The sequence below is a fragment of the Pelobates fuscus genome, chromosome 6 (genome assembly GCF_036172605.1).
Source record: "Pelobates fuscus isolate aPelFus1 chromosome 6, aPelFus1.pri, whole genome shotgun sequence".
Lineage (NCBI taxonomy): Eukaryota > Metazoa > Chordata > Amphibia > Anura > Pelobatidae > Pelobates > Pelobates fuscus.
In genome coordinates this window covers 232,829,729-232,846,391 of record NC_086322.1, presented here as the reverse complement: position 1 = coordinate 232,846,391, position 16,663 = coordinate 232,829,729, and the positions used below count along the sequence as shown (strand labels likewise).

At 37.9% G+C, this 16,663-nt stretch overlaps 1 protein-coding gene across 1 annotated transcript; it reads right to left on the bottom strand.

Annotated features, from left to right (window-relative positions):
* Positions 1–44: 44 nt before the first annotated feature.
* Positions 45–14,148, bottom strand: TBX21 (T-box transcription factor 21). Its single transcript, XM_063458842.1, has 6 exons — positions 13,053–14,148; positions 10,900–11,054; positions 8,783–8,904; positions 1,248–1,394; positions 960–1,021; positions 45–703 (listed from the first exon to the last, which is right to left on the bottom strand). Exons 1-6 carry the CDS (start codon positions 13,691–13,693, stop codon positions 199–201), a joined length of 1,632 nt encoding a protein of 543 aa, XP_063314912.1. The 5' UTR covers positions 13,694–14,148; the 3' UTR covers positions 45–198.
* Positions 14,149–16,663: the final 2,515 nt, after the last annotated feature.

Genomic DNA, 16,663 nt, shown 5'->3' with positions numbered 1-16,663 from the left:
CAGGTATTTTCTGGGTACTATTAACAATACTAGAATACATGTCCAATATGCCTATGAACTAAGTGCACTGTATTGTGTACCTGTATCCATCAGTGGGGTACCTTGTCACTAACTTCAATATCCTTGTTTTGTGGCCACAGTCTAAAAGGTAAAAAGGTTCTCTTTTGCTATTGTCAATAGATAAGTCTTTGTCTTTTGTTACTGGCTGAAAAAACCACAGTAAGTCATATCTGTGTCTCTGTCAGACATGTAAGGGGATCCGTCTGAGCTGTAAGGTGACAGACGCCGGCGTTTACTGTCTTCATATGCTGCATAGGTTGTGGGATCTCCCCAGGGGCTGTGCTCCTCCTCTTTCCCTCGGGTCTCTAGCAGTGGGCGAAACCAGGTTAAATGTGTAGGATTAGGTTTAGGATGGTATTGTGTGTGACCTGTCCATGGTGAGCCCAGTGTGTGATCAGAGTAATACCCCAGATGTGGCGGCTGTGGATAACACTTCATTGTATATGTTGTTGGCACCTTGCCTGTATGGTCATATGGTGTGTAGTCCAGGTGCTGGGTCATGCTCTGTGTAGACAGATACCAGGGTGTTGACTCTTGTTCTACGGGATAAAACCGGTTGTGGTTCAGTGAGTCCGGTAAGAAGTGTGGAAAGCGAACAGGTGGCGATGGGGTTAGGCGCTCTGTTATGGGTGGGAGAACTATCCTGCAAAAAAAGAAGAGCAGGAGGTTTGCACCACATAAAACTGAAATATTCGTATATGACTCTCCAGGATTATATCACACGTATCAAACTTACATTCCATGGAAACTCTAGCCCATGCATTCACAGTCAACACACTTGCTGAAAATTTCCCTTGTGATGCAACTATGTGCTTAGTTTCATATTCCTAATGTTTTATGCCTATCTTTGGACATTTGCAAACCACACTCACAAGCATAATCACAAACCACAAACTTACGTGTCACAGTGGTCACGAAATCCTTTTGCAAAAGGATTGTGATCGATTTTCAGCTGGGTGATCTGCACAAAGGAAAAATTGCATGATGTGAAATTGTTAAATGCCCATACTCATCAAGACAAAACTCAAGCTAGTCTAATGCTCAGCAGCTTGCTCTAGATCTACCACTTTGTCCCATAATTGGTTTTGACTTATCCAATAGGACTCTTTGTGAAATCCATTCGTACCTACATGCATAGAGAAACATGAATTCTAGACAGGTATACAACATAAGAGGTTGGTACTTACATCTGCATTCTGATATGCAGTTACTGCAATGAACTGAGTTTCAGGAAAGGTGAAGATATGATTCTGATCTTCGCTGTTGCCAGAATCCTGTACTTGTTTTACATGAAGCCGTGGCTGGTATCTATGTAGAGACTGAAGAACCACCATCTGAAGAATTTAATGGGGAGTCATGGTTTAGCTAGTGGATGGCATGGTTGATGCTGCATCTAATCAAACTATACTTGATAAATGATTGATGATGTTGGGTTATGTGTTCTATACTACTACTCCTCAGCTGAGTTTAGAAGATACTGCTATGGTTAGCAGTCAGTGCTTTAGGGTTAAAATCCTAACCCTGGTGTAAGAGCTAGATTATTTACAATTCTGTTTAAGCCATTTAATTTAGAGCACCCTGGAACAATCACAATGCTTAATGCAAATGTGACCACACACAGAACTTTAGACATGTATATAGCATTGCTGGTTGTAGTTAATTTTAGTTGGGTTTAAAATGGAATCCATGTTGTTAGACTAAAATTTCTTCTAAAGTGACTAAAGATTTAAGTCACAAACTGACAAAATAGACTTATTTAACTTTCACATCTTTATCATTTAAAGGTTGGTTCAATGTTGCAAATTTTCTATAGAATAATAAAAATATAACCCCCCCCCCAAAAAAAAAAAGTATATTTAAAGTACTTTTAAACCCTAATAATAAGAAAAGCAAAGTGAGCAACAATGTGAAAAATTAGTGAGACTTCTAAAACTAAAATGACAGGGAAGTCTTCTAGTGTCATTGGAACATGAAAGAGACCTGCAAAATATTTAAGAGCAGAGCTCAAACTTTCCATTCTTCAACCCTGGTAACTATTAGGTCTAGCTAGGAGTGTAGGATTTGACATTCTCTGTATGGGTACAAAGAGTATTTTTTCAAAAGTATTTAATCCTTATGTATTACTCTTTATAACCGACTGGCAGCCAAAGTAAGGACTATAAAGAGCAATACATAAGTGTCGATGAAACAGGGATAGAGTTCCAATTAAATTAAACTATACTAAGTGCATTAAACACTTGCAAATTAAATTGCCTATAATCAGGCAATATCACTAAATTCCCCAAGAGGGCAGTATGACCTCTCACTAAATGGTAACGGGAGGATGAAGCAGAATAATACAGCAATACAAAAAGTGAGGACACTGCAACATCTTATAAAGTGCAGATGAGGGAAAGAAATAGAATTGGAGGAAGAGGGATTGCTCTTAAAAAGTAATTTACTCCTCTAAATGTGTTACTTCTAGCTACAGACCCAAAACCCTTGAAATAAAAACATAATTGAGCTCACATAATCAGCATAAACCTTGCAAAAGTAGAGAGAGCCTTTTAATTAACTATGGTTAAGACTCTTTAGAGACCTCATCATTGGTGGTTTAATTAGTGATGGCTTAATGCACCCGGTATAATTTATTTGTATTGGCACTCTATTCCTAATGCTTCATGTATACTTTTATACTGTCCTATATGGCCCTTAATTTGGCTGTCATAAAGAGCCAAAGTAATAAAGAGTAATCCCTAGGGACTCCATGCTTTTGATACATCAATATACTTTTATATTTACCCTCTCATGTGTTGCAGGACTTAGGCAACAGTAAGCTTTTTTCATTTTATATTTTTCAGCTTTCCATTTTTAGAAATTATATTATTTGTTTTATTTTTTTTTTTATTCTTTATTTTTGGCAGTGCAGCAGTAAGTACATCATTTGTAATGGCAAGGTTAAAATACATCAACATCGGATAATATACAGTAGGTGGTTTGTACAAAGTTTTAAAGCATACTGCACTGTTATTTTATGGGTAAAGTAGTATAAGGCAAACTTTATGAACAAATTAGTAACATATCTCAGTTAGCGCAGCAGTTGGATATATTCTTTCTATTTATCGGGTTTACTGAGAATATAGCTGCAGACAGCACCTCGTTAGCTGTTGCAGCGATAACTTAACTTATTTAATAAAAAGGTAATAAACATCTAGATAGTAACGGGCATATATAAGCATCATACGTTTTGGAGAAATTCTATTATTTTTAGCTGTATATTTTCTTGTTTTTTAACATCCTTGCTTTGTAATAGGAATAATTTGATATAACCCTTTTCTCAATATACTAAAGATTTTAAAAAGGGTCAGAGGAGCATACATTGGATGGTAAATTTTCACATGTTTGTGGTACATTTTATTGAAGATGCCCAAAGTGAAAAAAAAAAATCTTGGCATGATGTGCATTCCACAATTGTCCCCAAAGGAAGGGGGTACAGACAAACTATTGGCTCAGAGGAAGACTCTTAATAGATAAGAGAGAGCAAGCTGTTCATGTACAAATTATTTTGTTTGATTTCGCTTGTGTACAAATGATTTAGCACCAAGGTTCCACAAACGCACTGCGGGAGACAGCTAGCCTATTTCCGTACACTGCACGTTCCACGGCCAGCATCTGTCCAGTGACCTTATTGGCCGGCTGCCTTTATTCAAAGTAGGGTTCATGGTATTGTGGTAGCAAAACGATTAAAGGTGGTGGGGAGGTTGTTGTCAAAATTGTGTTAAAAAAATAATCGCACTGAAAGTATTTTTGCCCCATTGGCTTTTAAAATTGATCACAAACACCAAATGTGAGACAGGTTCCACTTGTTCTGGATCGGATTATTATTGCCACAATTACATCATCAGTAGGGTAGAGAAACATTTTATGCTCTATTGATTCGAGTTTAGTTTGCATGTCAGTGTCACTCATAAGGGGAGCTGTCACGAGGATTTTTAATATGTTTAATAACTTTTTCCTGTATTTAAAAAAAAATATATGAAAATTCAGTAAAATGTCGAGAATAATTTTTCTTGAACTTTATAGAAGAATAAATGGATTGGGTAGCGTCTCCCCCTTAGAAACTAGAAAAAGGGGGAAGGAAGCTCCCAATCAACCTGGTATAGAGTAAAGAAGGACAGTTATAATGATATACCTGTAGGCCTTATTGTTTAGCTGGACATTAAGATATATCCACAGGGAATTTTCTCAGTAATTAAGCATCCCTTGGGAATTGATATTTTGTATCCTCTTTATAGTTGATTTAATAAAGTTACAGTGTCTCACTGTTTTTGCTAGGAGACATATCTCACTAGTTTCCCAACATAAGCATGCTTTATTTTTAGATACCTTTATTCTTACTTGGACACACCTACAGGTATATCATTATAACTGTCCTTCTTTACTCTATACCAGGTTGATTGGGAGCTTCCTTCCCCCTTTTTCTAGTTTCTAAGGGGGAGACGCTACCCAATCCATTTATTCTTCTATAAAGTTCATGTTAACACTAGGGTCCAAGCCCAATTTTAGGTGGACCTGGTACCACCATCCTGACCTCTTATCCTAGTCACTGATTCAACAATCTGTGGATCAGTGACGATGGGATACTACACATAGTCTTTCTATTTGAGAATAATTTTTCCACTGCTTTGGAGCCTAGTGCCTCCATCTTGGTTTTTCTATGGCTGAAATAGTTTGAGCTGGATTGGGTTGCCATTTGCTAAATATTTGATATATATTTAAAAGGGAACTTCTCTGGAAAGGACACAATTGAATAGATGGCTCAAATGTTTTGATGACTAGCTTCCCATCTAACCCATATAGGTATTGCAGTGAAAACCATTGCTACAAGCATTTTGGACACTTCTCAAAAACGACACTTTATTGGATCGATTTCAGTCCAGATTATGAATCACTTTAGATGGATTAAAAGTATTGAAAATAAGCAGCCAATCAGGAACAAGGTCAAGTGCAAGGTAGGAAATATGTTCTCCAGACAAGAAACATATAATCACAGTGTAAATGTGGTATTATAAACTAGACATTTAAGAAAATATTTACACTTATTGTGGGTATTATGCTGTTATTAGTATTGCATGTTTTTATTGATATTTGTTTAATATATCCATTTTAACCACAAGCAGGATGTAGCTGTAAAACACAACAGGAAGTAAAGGTGCAGAATTAGTGTGTTCCTTCACTGGTCAGGAAAAAAAAAAAAAAGCATAAATGCGATTTTAACTAGACTGTTTGGGGTTGCGGAATACTTGCAGAAAACTTGTCACTTGTGGGATCTCTGCATTTTCTTTGCATTTTCATTCTACAGGAGATATATCATCTTTGCTATTCTAAAAAACGTGATGGTCTATGGAAGTTCTGAGAGACTGCAAGATCCTCCATGCATCATGTACCAACAGATGCTATCATCATTTTCTGATGTTTATGGAATGTGTTTGGCCCTTTAGTTATAAATAGGAGGGCTAGGTTTGGTGGCTGATAATTAAATTGTACATAACTATTCCCTTTAACCCCTTAAGGACCAAACTTCTGGAATAAAAGGGAATCATGACGTGTCACACATGTCATGTGTCCTTAAGGGGTTAAAATAGTTGTTGCTAAAAAGTTGGAGGAAAAATGTTTGCATTGTAGCTGTACTATAATATTAGTGCATTAAAACACTTTGGTACCATTAGAGCGATATTTATAATGATGGATACCATTATAGTACTTGGCGTATTACAGGTAGTTAGTATTAAGAGATGTTCGGCATTAAAGGTAACTTTGTCTGTCTGAAAATCATGGGAGTTTAGTCCACAGAATCTTGAAGTCACCTAAACCCTAACTACCCCTAATATTAAAGGGATACTATAGTGCCAGGAATACAAAGCTGTATTTATGAGACTATCGCTCCCGCCAACCTTGCACTCCTCCCCTCTCCAGTAAATAAAGGGTTAGAACACCTTTATTTACTTACCTGATCCCAGCGCGGATGTCCCTTGGCACTTTGTTGAAGCTCTCCTCCTCCGTACTGTGACAAGTGAGCTCTAATGCGCATGTGCGGCAAATTCCATGTGCGCATTAGACTTCCCCATAGGAAAGCATTGAATCAATGCTTTCCAATGGGGAAAACATCTGACACTGAAGGTCCTCATGCAGCACTAAGGTCAATAGGGACAATGTACCCAGACCACTTCAATGAGCTCAAGTGGTCTGTCTGGATGCCCACAGTGTCCCTTTAACCCCTTAAGGACCAAACTTCTGGAATAAAAGGGAATCATGCCCTGTCACACATGTCATGTGTCCTTAAGGGGTTAAAGACACTTTAACCACCTCCCATATTAAAGGAACACGGCAAGCACTATAATCACCAAAGCTTACTGTAGTGTTTTTTTGTGCTAAGAAGCTGGGTGATGTCCTTTTTGTTTTTGTCAAACTGTTTTCAGAAGGACGGTCCAATCTCCCACCCCTCCCACCACTTAAAAACTTCATAATAAGGTAGCTCAGTTCCTCATTATCCTTCCATAAGGTTTGGCATACTTGATGACCATAAATAACCTGAGGGGCTGCACGCACAGCCTCTTGGCACCATAGTAATGTGCTGTAGTAGTTATTGTGCATGAAATGTTCCTTAACGGCAGGGAAATTATGAACCCAGAGACTTTATTGTGTTGCTATAGTGATGCTGACATTTAAAGTTCACCATTTCAATTCTGATGTTTTAAATGTACACACGAAATTCACGTTGGGATTGTGCAGGTGTGAGTAGAAATTGGAATGATTATTACGTTTGAATAATCACAAACAAAAAGAATGAGGTTTGTTTACTATTAAGTACTTCAAGTATCCTGAAAGCTCAATGCAGTACTTCACATTATGCTTATGTTGCACTAAATAAACTGATGTGTTTGTGTGAGAGGAATTCTTGTGGTGACTTTGCTACATAGATCACTGGTTATTGTAGAACCTCAACTTTAACTTTGCTAGCCTTAAAAGGACACACTGGGCACCAAAACAACATAAATGCATTTGATAGGATTTAAAGGACCACTATAGGCACCCAGACCACTTCAGCTTAATGAAGTGGTCTGGGTGCCAGGTCCATCTAGGTTTAACCCTTTTTGCTGTAAACATAGCAGTTTCAGAGAAACTGCTATGTTTACTTTTGGGTTACTCCAGCCTCTAGTGGCTGTCTCATTGATTTTCACAGTGAGAGGGCGCCAGCGTCCATAGAAAAGCATTGAGAATGCTTTCATATGAGACCGGCTGAATGCGCGCTCGGCTCGTGCCGCGCATGCGCATTCAGCCGATGACGGCCAAAGGAGGAGGAGAGTCCCCAGCGCCAGGTGAATGTCTAATCCCTTCCTCTGCATCCAGCCCGGCGGGAGGGGGACCCTGGCACTATAGGGGTCGTTTAACCTCATGTTCATGCTGTATTTTTCTTCTCATTCAAAACTTTACTTTTGCCATAAAAAATATTTGTAGCTTTTTGACCTCTGGCCACATCTCATAATTTCACAAAGCAACTTCTTTATTAGACATATTCTATGTATATATTTTGCTTGGCCAATGAGAGATCAGTGTGAGACAAGTTCCTGATTTTGCTGCAAAACATATTTATTCTTTCTGCACATCTATAAAGATTTAAATGTGGAGAAAAGTATAGCATTAATACGAGGCCAAAACCTATAAAACATACTTGAGTTGAGTAGGTGTCTGTTGTGAACTTTTAAGGCATGCAGTGCGAGAGTTGCACTGAAGATCTACCTTTTGGTCATACCTGATATATTGAGGATGCAGTTATTTATACAAAATTTGTATCCAAAATGAGCTTTGGCGAGTCATAAACTTTACGCTTAAATATCTGTTAAGCAATATGCTTGATGAGATTTTGGCCAACACAGTGATTTTTTTTTTCTGTTTGGTTTTAAGAAAAACAAATAAAAACTTTTGCTCATCTGTTAACGGGACAACTTCACTATAACAACAGAATAATTTATTAGAATCTCTACATAAATTACAAATGCAGCAAGTTATGATCTCATGGCATGATATTAAAACTTTGCGGCAATGGCATACTTGTAAGGATTATTTTGGAAGGACATTTTTTTTTCTTTCTTTCTTTCTTTCTTTAAACTTTGAAGTGGTTAAATTTTTTTGACCATTTATACATAGATATATAAAACTTACATTTGCTAGATTACCTATGTCTTCTACATGCCACTATTGGTCTCATGCCTTAAATTTGCAGTTTTATTTACAGTTCACTGGTTCACAATTAAGTTAAAAACCATCCTAAGGCCGTATATAACCTTTGAGTGTCCAGCGGATTTTAACCTGCAGCATTCCTGGGATACATCAGAGACTCCTAATAGTATTAACCTGCTCCCTTCTTTTTGCTGCTATCCATCGATCCCATTATTCTCATCCAGCACCTGCCTGGCTCAAGATGATGTTAGTTACAAAAGAAAACATTGTCTAACATGGTTATATTTCTCTCTGTAGCTTGCAAACACTGTATAGTTTGTATCAACTAATTGATGCATATAATCTCTGTGCATTCCACCTTAAACATTATTCTATTTCAGTTTGAGTCACTGCTAGATATTTCCCTGTCACAGGGACTCCTTTATTGCCTTAATATGCAGTATCAGTTGGTTTTAAATTAGTAAATAAAAAAAAGTTGAAAACCATTAGTTGCCATTGGTACCTGTGTCATGTTATTAGATGCCCCTTTGTTGTTGGTTAGCTTGAGTTTGCTGAATGTTACCTCCTGGCGCATCCAATGAGCCCCCGTGTTTGGGGAATCAGGGTGTTGGTATCTCCTGTTACCTGATTGGGAATGATGAAATAGTTGGTGAGAGGCCGTCCAGGCACTATATGTGTAATTACCATACTGTCCCTTTACGTAGAGATTCATATTGCAGATGTTTTCTATAGAATAATAATCTTTTTAATAGAGGCCTACAACATACACCATTATCAGGTATATAGTTATTCTCACTCGCAGACACCATAAATTTGTGAGGTGCAATGTCTGAAGTGAGAGTGAGATAAGTATGTAACTGAAAAGTGTGGTGAGTGTAAACATAAAATTAGAAGACGATGCAGTACAGAAAGTGGCAATGTATGATTGTATGACAGGGACCTAAGTGCAGCAAGAGACAGTGTCTGAAATGGACGGCCCTTTCATACAGTAAGTCACAGTGTCTAAATTGGAAGGTGCGTTGGTACTATATAAGTGGCAATGACTACATAGGAAGACATTGTCTGATCAGCAAGTGGTAGTGTATAAATTGGAAAGTGCTTTAATATAGTAATTGGCAGGGTATGAGCCAGGGGGTACTTTAGTACACTAAGAGGTGTTTCAGTACAGTAAATGGTAATATCTTAATAGTTAGGCAGTTAGGTACAGTAAGTGGTAGTAACTTAGTAGGTAGGTGCTTTAGTAAAGAAAGTGCGGTAAATTGCAGTGTCTGAAACTGAAGGTGCTTTAGTGCAGTATGCGGCAGTAGCTGAATTAGAAGACATTTTAACAGTATCTAGAAAAAAAATGAACTTTAGTTCAATAAATCACAGTTTCTGTAGTACAGTATGTGGTAGTGTCTGAACCGAAAGGCTTGTTAGTACAGTGAACTAGAGTATCAAAATTAGAAGGGTGTTTAGTCCATTAGGTTGTACTGTCTAAATTAGAAAGGAGTTTAGTTCATTGAGTAGTAGCATCTGAATTAGAAAGGTATTTAGTGCATTGAGCAGTTTGGTCTAATTAGGTGGTTTAGTTTATTGTGCGACAATGACTGAATCAGAAGAGGAGTATATGCAGCAGTGTCTGCTTTGTGTATTCAGTTATAAAGCCTGTTTTTAGAAAGTAATATTTTTATGAGACCTATCATTTTATGGTTAAAACACTCCCGATTCATTTAAATAGAAAATGTTATGTAAATATTATTTATAGTACATTTTCATCTGACAAAATAGCACACTGCTAAGGAACATTATAAATAGCACACTGCTAAGGAAGAGTAAAACTGCACATTTGATGAAACAGGCAGTAAAGTAGATTGCTTTAAATTATGTCAATATCAACATTATGATAATGCCTGATCACGTGGCTTTAGTTTCATCATTTAGTTTTGTTTTCACACATAGTTGTCTGCATGGTCTTATATTTCTTTATTTTATCAGTTAATACTACTAGGAATTTGAGGACTTTTTGTTTGGTGAATTTTTTGATTATTTGATAAATATGACCATAGGTGTAAAGAATTACAAATTTTCCCTCACACTTATATTAATGCCCAAAAAATGATAATGAAATCAGGAAATGTAGCTATATTAGCAAAAATGTTACCTCATGAATCACATAGCAATGCATTAAATAGCATACAGTCTTGCTTGTAATTCCTTATTTTGTGGTTATCATACTATTCCTTATTTTGTAGGTTAACATATTGTACTATAACTGCTTTTGAAAACATAAAAAAACTGCAAATTTTTCCACCACTTTTTATTATGTATTTCTCCCCCAAAAATGCTTATAATTTATTAATTCCCCCTATATTCCTCCCTCAATATTTTTTTATACTTTGACATCCTGACAATTTAACAGCCCCATATTTCTCCCCTAATCTTGTTTACACTTTGACTGCCCCGTATTTCTCTCCTATTTTTGTTTACACTTTGACTGCCCTTTGTTCTCCTATATTTCTTACACTTTGATTTCCCATAATCGTATTTACAGATTGACTCCCTTCGTTTATCCACAATATTATTTATGCGTTATGATTTCTCTCTCTTGCTTCCTTTCGCTTTGCCAAGCGGATGTACCTGGCATGTTGCCCTCTGCCTTCCCACACTGGATCCACTTTCCTCCTTGGTATCTCCAGTGGTTCTGATCTGCCAGGACAACGTCTATATGTAAGGTATACTGAGCCACAGGATCCAGGCCTGACAAGCGGAAACTCAGGAATGGAAACATGCGCCTAGGTGGCAAAATAAAAATCGTAGAGTGTATTATTTAGCAATACTGTTACAAACATGTGGTGAATAGCTTGCATGGCCTTTTAGCCATCTAATATGTATTCATGCATCCATCCATTCAAATACTATCAGGGTTATTAATTAAACCAGGGATATAATAGAGAATTTGAAATGTTAGGCCAAAAAAAGCTGAAAGGCAAAAATTTCTAATGCTAATTTATTTTTATTTCAGCTTTTTTTAAATTCTCTGTTTTCTTTCCCACTTTAGTGAATGATGCAGATTGTTCTAAGTATTATGTTAAAAATACAATGACTATGGACCCTGAGGAATGTAAACCACTAATGGATAAAAATTAAATAAATCGATAAATAGTATGTACATACATATGTGTGTATATAATCATCTAGATATAGATGGATAGGTAATATATATATATATATATATATATATATATATATATATAAATGTATTTACCTATATATTTGTGTATGCTGTCCTGAGGAAAGTCCCGATCAGAGACTGAAACGTGGACTACTGGCATCTATCTTTTATTGTTGATGTGAAAATAAAGGTTATATTTTAAACGGAGCCTGGGAGTGCGGACCATCACTTGCAATTTCTTGTATATGGATGACCTGGGTCCAGCACCCAGCATGTAAGCTAATTGATTTTTCAGCCTGTAGTGCAAGGAGCTTTGGAATATATATATATATACACACACACACACACATACATACATGTACACAAACACACATACACAATATAATATTAGGCCTAAATGTTAATACGTGTGTCAAAAATGCAATAAGTGAACGCCACTCTCAAGTCTTTTTTTTGGAGTGGAAAATCTGACTAAAGGTGGTGTCCATCTATTACATCAGTGTTTCCATACAATTCTGTTGACCAGTTTTAAACATTTAATATCTTAAGTACAAATTGCCGTTAATCGTGTATTTTGTATACTTTATATGAAAATATTCATGTGAGTATAGTCAAAGCCCTAATGAGCTTAACAAGAATGCACTTATTAAAAAAAATGTAGGTGAAAATATGTTAAAAGATCCACATTCACGTTAAAATAGATCCTCGGTAAGATTAATTGAAGATATACTTTATTTTAATATATATATACACACACATTAGATATATTATACATACACATACATATGCGCATATCGACATAGCTACATATCTGTAGATTAATGCTGATATAAATCTATAAATTGATTCTTAATTACATACTTAGAGACAACAAATTCCTAAAGCCGCACAAAGTAGTATATTCCAAAGGCGGTTATTTATTAAACAGATTGCATAAATACAAAAATGTTCAAATAGTTGCGATGATATTAAAAAGTGACACGCTCCTCATTGGTTAAAATATGTTGTCATGCCCTTTGTTAAAATATGTTGTCATGCCCTTTTTATTGCTAGAAAATGGGTAATTTATCACATTATATTACTGTATTGACTAGCCTCTCTTTTTATTTCCTCTATAGTCTCCAGTAGTTAAATGTTTTGATGGAACTTTGTGTCATTGATCTGTTCTGTCTAGTGCCTTGCTAGCTATTTTTCTGCATGTGCGTTTTACCACATTACCGTGTTATTTTGAGAACGTGGTCTCATACAAATGAATGGTATTAATTTCACTAGCAAGAAAATGCTGGCAACTTGGGTTGAAATATGCATAAATGTTACATAGGTACAACATGCTGAAAAGAGACATGTGTCCAACAAATTCAGCCTTTCTCACATCTGTTTTTGGTGCTGATCCAAAAGAAGGCACAAAAGTCAGTTTGAAGCACTTTCAATTTTGCAACAAACTAGGAAAACAATTATAGCAGTCAGATCTCTCCTTGGATCAAGGGCCATTTTCATATCAAGGTGCCGACATACTGCACAGTGTGCTATTGTGATTTACAGAAGGATGACTTGTTATGAATGTGCGTCAACATTTAAACAGTTTATGTCAGTGTGAAGTTGTGTATCTGACACTCACCTCCCTTGTTTGGTGATGATCATCTCTGTTTGGTGCTTATAAAATTTTTCCCACAGCGTGTAGTTGGTGAGATTCACCTGCACTTTTCCAGAGGTTTGGCACAGTTGGTTGGAGGTAGGGTTGGATAAAGCCTGCTGTACAGGGTATGTTAACTCTCCACTGTCTTTTGGGTAATTTTCCATCGGTTCAGCAGGGGAGTAATCCTGGCTGTATGAGCAGTTGGCATGGGGCAATATACGGACCCCTTGGGGGCAGAAGTTGAGGGATACAGTATCCGTATTCTGTTGCTCTCCAGGCAAGTTCCGCACATCTGCTCCACTTTGCAGAACTTCTGTGCTTTGAATCTCAACTGTCCTATGTAAATGTACAGTCCTTTGCACATCTGTTCTGGTCTTCATCTCTGTGTCATCCTGCAGTTCTGTTGTGCTCTGCATGTCTTCTTTGCTCTGCAGCCCTGTTCTCTCATGCATCCCTAAGATAGTTTGTAGTCCAGGGCTTTGCATTCTCTCCATACTCTGCATCCTCAATGTGCTCTGCAGGTCTTCTGTGTTCTGCATGTAGTGCTCTGCAGAAATGCTCTGCATGCGAGTTCCTCTCTGCATCCTGAAGGTGCTCTGCATGTAATTTTTTGCTGCACCCATGGAAGAAACTCAGATCTGCCCCTTCGGTATTACTGTCACTGTAGTACCAGGTGGGTGTCACACAAGGGTCATGTGGGGGGCAGCCCTTCCTCCACCTCTGCACCTGTCACTCTCGCCCCATCACTCTGACACCTGTCAGTCACTTGCCATGTCAATGCTAGCTCTAAGCATTGTGCTGTGCTCACTGTGTCCTAGTGTTCTGTCTCTCAATCTCACAATTACACTTTTTTCTACTGATTACTTACTCTAACCCTATATCCTCCTCATTTGCTCAGCTTGTCATGTGTCTGTTAGTCATTATACACTCATTTCTGTTTCAGTCAGTTTGTACCTCTGTCTCTTTTTAGCAGTCCCCATCACTTTGTGTCTTTTTCATTCTGCATCTGTCTCTTTCTGATCTGAACCTGTCTTTCATGCGCTAATACACTCCTCTCACAGTGTCTCTCTGATTTACTTCTAAGTTGTCGGAGCCTGAGACTCTGTGTGTCAGTCTATCACCTTGTATCAGAGCAAACTTTGCTTTGCTCTGATTGGCTCACTGTGTCACACTCTCTGTACCACTTGGTACGAGCTGTAAAGTGAACGTGTTTTAAAGACAAAGCACAGTGACACTGAGTTTCTCAATCTTTGACAAAATGCACAAATTGATGGAAGAATATACGGAAACACATATATATATATATATATATATATATATATATATATATATATATATATATATATATACATATATATATATATATATATATATAAAACACCCAAACTGTCATTTAGGCAAATCACACAGAGCTGCCCACTGAACTGTCAATATATATGCTAATGCTTACCTATTGTACACATATAACTCTGTTATGTCTTAAAATTATGCACTCTCATGGGACACTGCAGTGTTGTACAGTACTGTGCGTACATTGGAAAGTGTGTGTATGTTTGTTGTGCAGTGCGCTCTCTGTGTGGCTTGCAACATGTGCAGGAAATAACTTCTCATGTTACTAACAGCTCTAAGAATCTGCCGGTAACATGATGAGGGACAGACCCAACCAGTCTTTATATATAAATATATATCTGCTTTTCATTTATATATATTTATAGTGCATTTAGGATTTAAATTAATATATATATATATATATATATATATATATATATATTTCAATTGGAATATTTTATATGTTGTCACATAAATATACACTTAATACGCCATAATGACAAAGCAAAAAAAAAAAAAAATGTTTATTCCTATCCAAATGTTTTTATTTAATTTTACACATTAAAATAATTGTACATGGGGGGCGGGGCCCGACTGCAATAGAAACAGGACGTGTTTTGTGAGAGCTCCTCTTGTAACTACAAGTAATTCTTGGCAAACTGCTCTCTAAGCCCACAATCTCGGACATGCACTACTAGTCTGGACCCCCAAACCGACTGACTGACCTGAGAGCGTCCCTTGCGATCCTTGGCAGCTAATGGTCAATATTCTCTGTGCGGCCTAGCTAGTGCGGTGAAAGGGAGAGGCGGCCGCTCTCCCGATCCGACACAGACCTGGACCGGTGGGGGTGATCCAGGTCCCCACCCTGGAGGCTCCCCGGTCGTCTTAGAGATGGACAGTAACACTGCAGACATTGGCTACCCTGCACCCAGTGTGCCCAAGATGACGGATGCCACATGTCCCCCTGCACACATTGGAGAAATGTCCCTCATCCTTGAATGCCTGGATGCAACATGTCACACTTTCTGGCAGAAACTGGCCTCAAGACTGAACTTACCTGCTTCACAAGCTGACCAAGAAGTGGTGAGTCCTCCTTGCTGCATCCCACGACGACCGGTGAAGCCCACAATTGGTACAGTGAGCCAGAGACGGTGGACACCACATCGGCACTCCAAGAGGAAGCTGGAGTCCAAACCTGCATCGGTGCTACACATCCGACAGGCAAGCCTGGGGAAACCACGGTGGGATGAGGTGCGGAGGGGAAACTCCCTGATATTGCTGGGCTTACAGCCAACCTCTGTCACACAAGGCCTGCAGACCAGTGCCATCTTGGGGGGGTTGCAATGTGCCCTTGAAAGGCATGGGATGAACGGAGTGCTGAACTTCTCGATGCATCTTCCCTCTGGGGTGGAACACTCATGCTTATATGTTTTGTCATTTACTAATTAATTAAGCATGTTCAATACTACATATGCTGAGCTCTTACTCTCAATGTCCAGAATAGCTAATACTATAGTGTGTCATGATATTCCTTTGCCTCTAGACATATTTGTTTAGCGTGTCATTAAGTGTTCTTGCATAGCAAGGCCACTTAATATTATCTCACATATATATTATTCTTATTATAGCCAAATTTACAAACCTAACTCCTCCTACAGTTTTTTTTTTTTTTTAATTCTTTATTTTTGTTGTGTTTCAGAATAATACAAATGATATCAGTAATCATGACATTGCTTAGTGACAGAAGTATCCAGTTTTACATGTCTCAAAGAGAAACTGTACATTTTTGTAAGGAAAACAATCAAATATCATACTGCTTAGGCGGTTAGTGAAAACTAAGTTGGCATAGAAGCGAGTCTATCTAGACATAAAAATTAATAATTAATAACGAGAAAATAGGTGTGAGACATTCTTAGTTGCGCATATCTAGTATTAATAAAGGGTAGGATATGTAAGGGGGCAAATTTGTTCGGATACGGCGTATCTGTTGTGGCGCGTCTAGGTACATCAGGCAAGGCATAGACATCAAGGCGTTATACAGTGAAACCGTCTGCCCGGCCATATTTACTAAGCAGGATGAGTAGCGGGTACTATGCGGGTGCCGGATCATTTAATTCTAGCAGGTTAGGCATGCATGGTGAATCCCCAGCCTGGTGCTGCCGGCCCATTGCACTGAAAATTAAAGAGCTTGGTAGCCAGTACAACCAAGGGAAAGGTTGTGCTGAGGACCTATCTGTTTGCGAGACTAGGAACTATTGGGATCA

What these genes read in the sequence shown, in the direction of transcription:
- TBX21 (XM_063458842.1), bottom strand. Translation starts at nt 13,693, where the DNA reads ATGGGTGCAGCAAAAAATTACATGCAGAGCACCTTCAGGATGCAGAGA. An exon ending in ATCATCACCAAACAAGGGAG is followed by an intron (nt 11,055 to 13,052) that starts GTGAGTGTCAGA and finishes TTTGCCACCTAG; the next exon opens with GCGCATGTTTCCATTCCTGA. An exon ending in TTTCGTGACCACTGTGACAC is followed by an intron (nt 704 to 959) that starts GTAAGTTTGTGG and finishes CTTTTTTTGCAG; the next exon opens with GATAGTTCTCCCACCCATAA.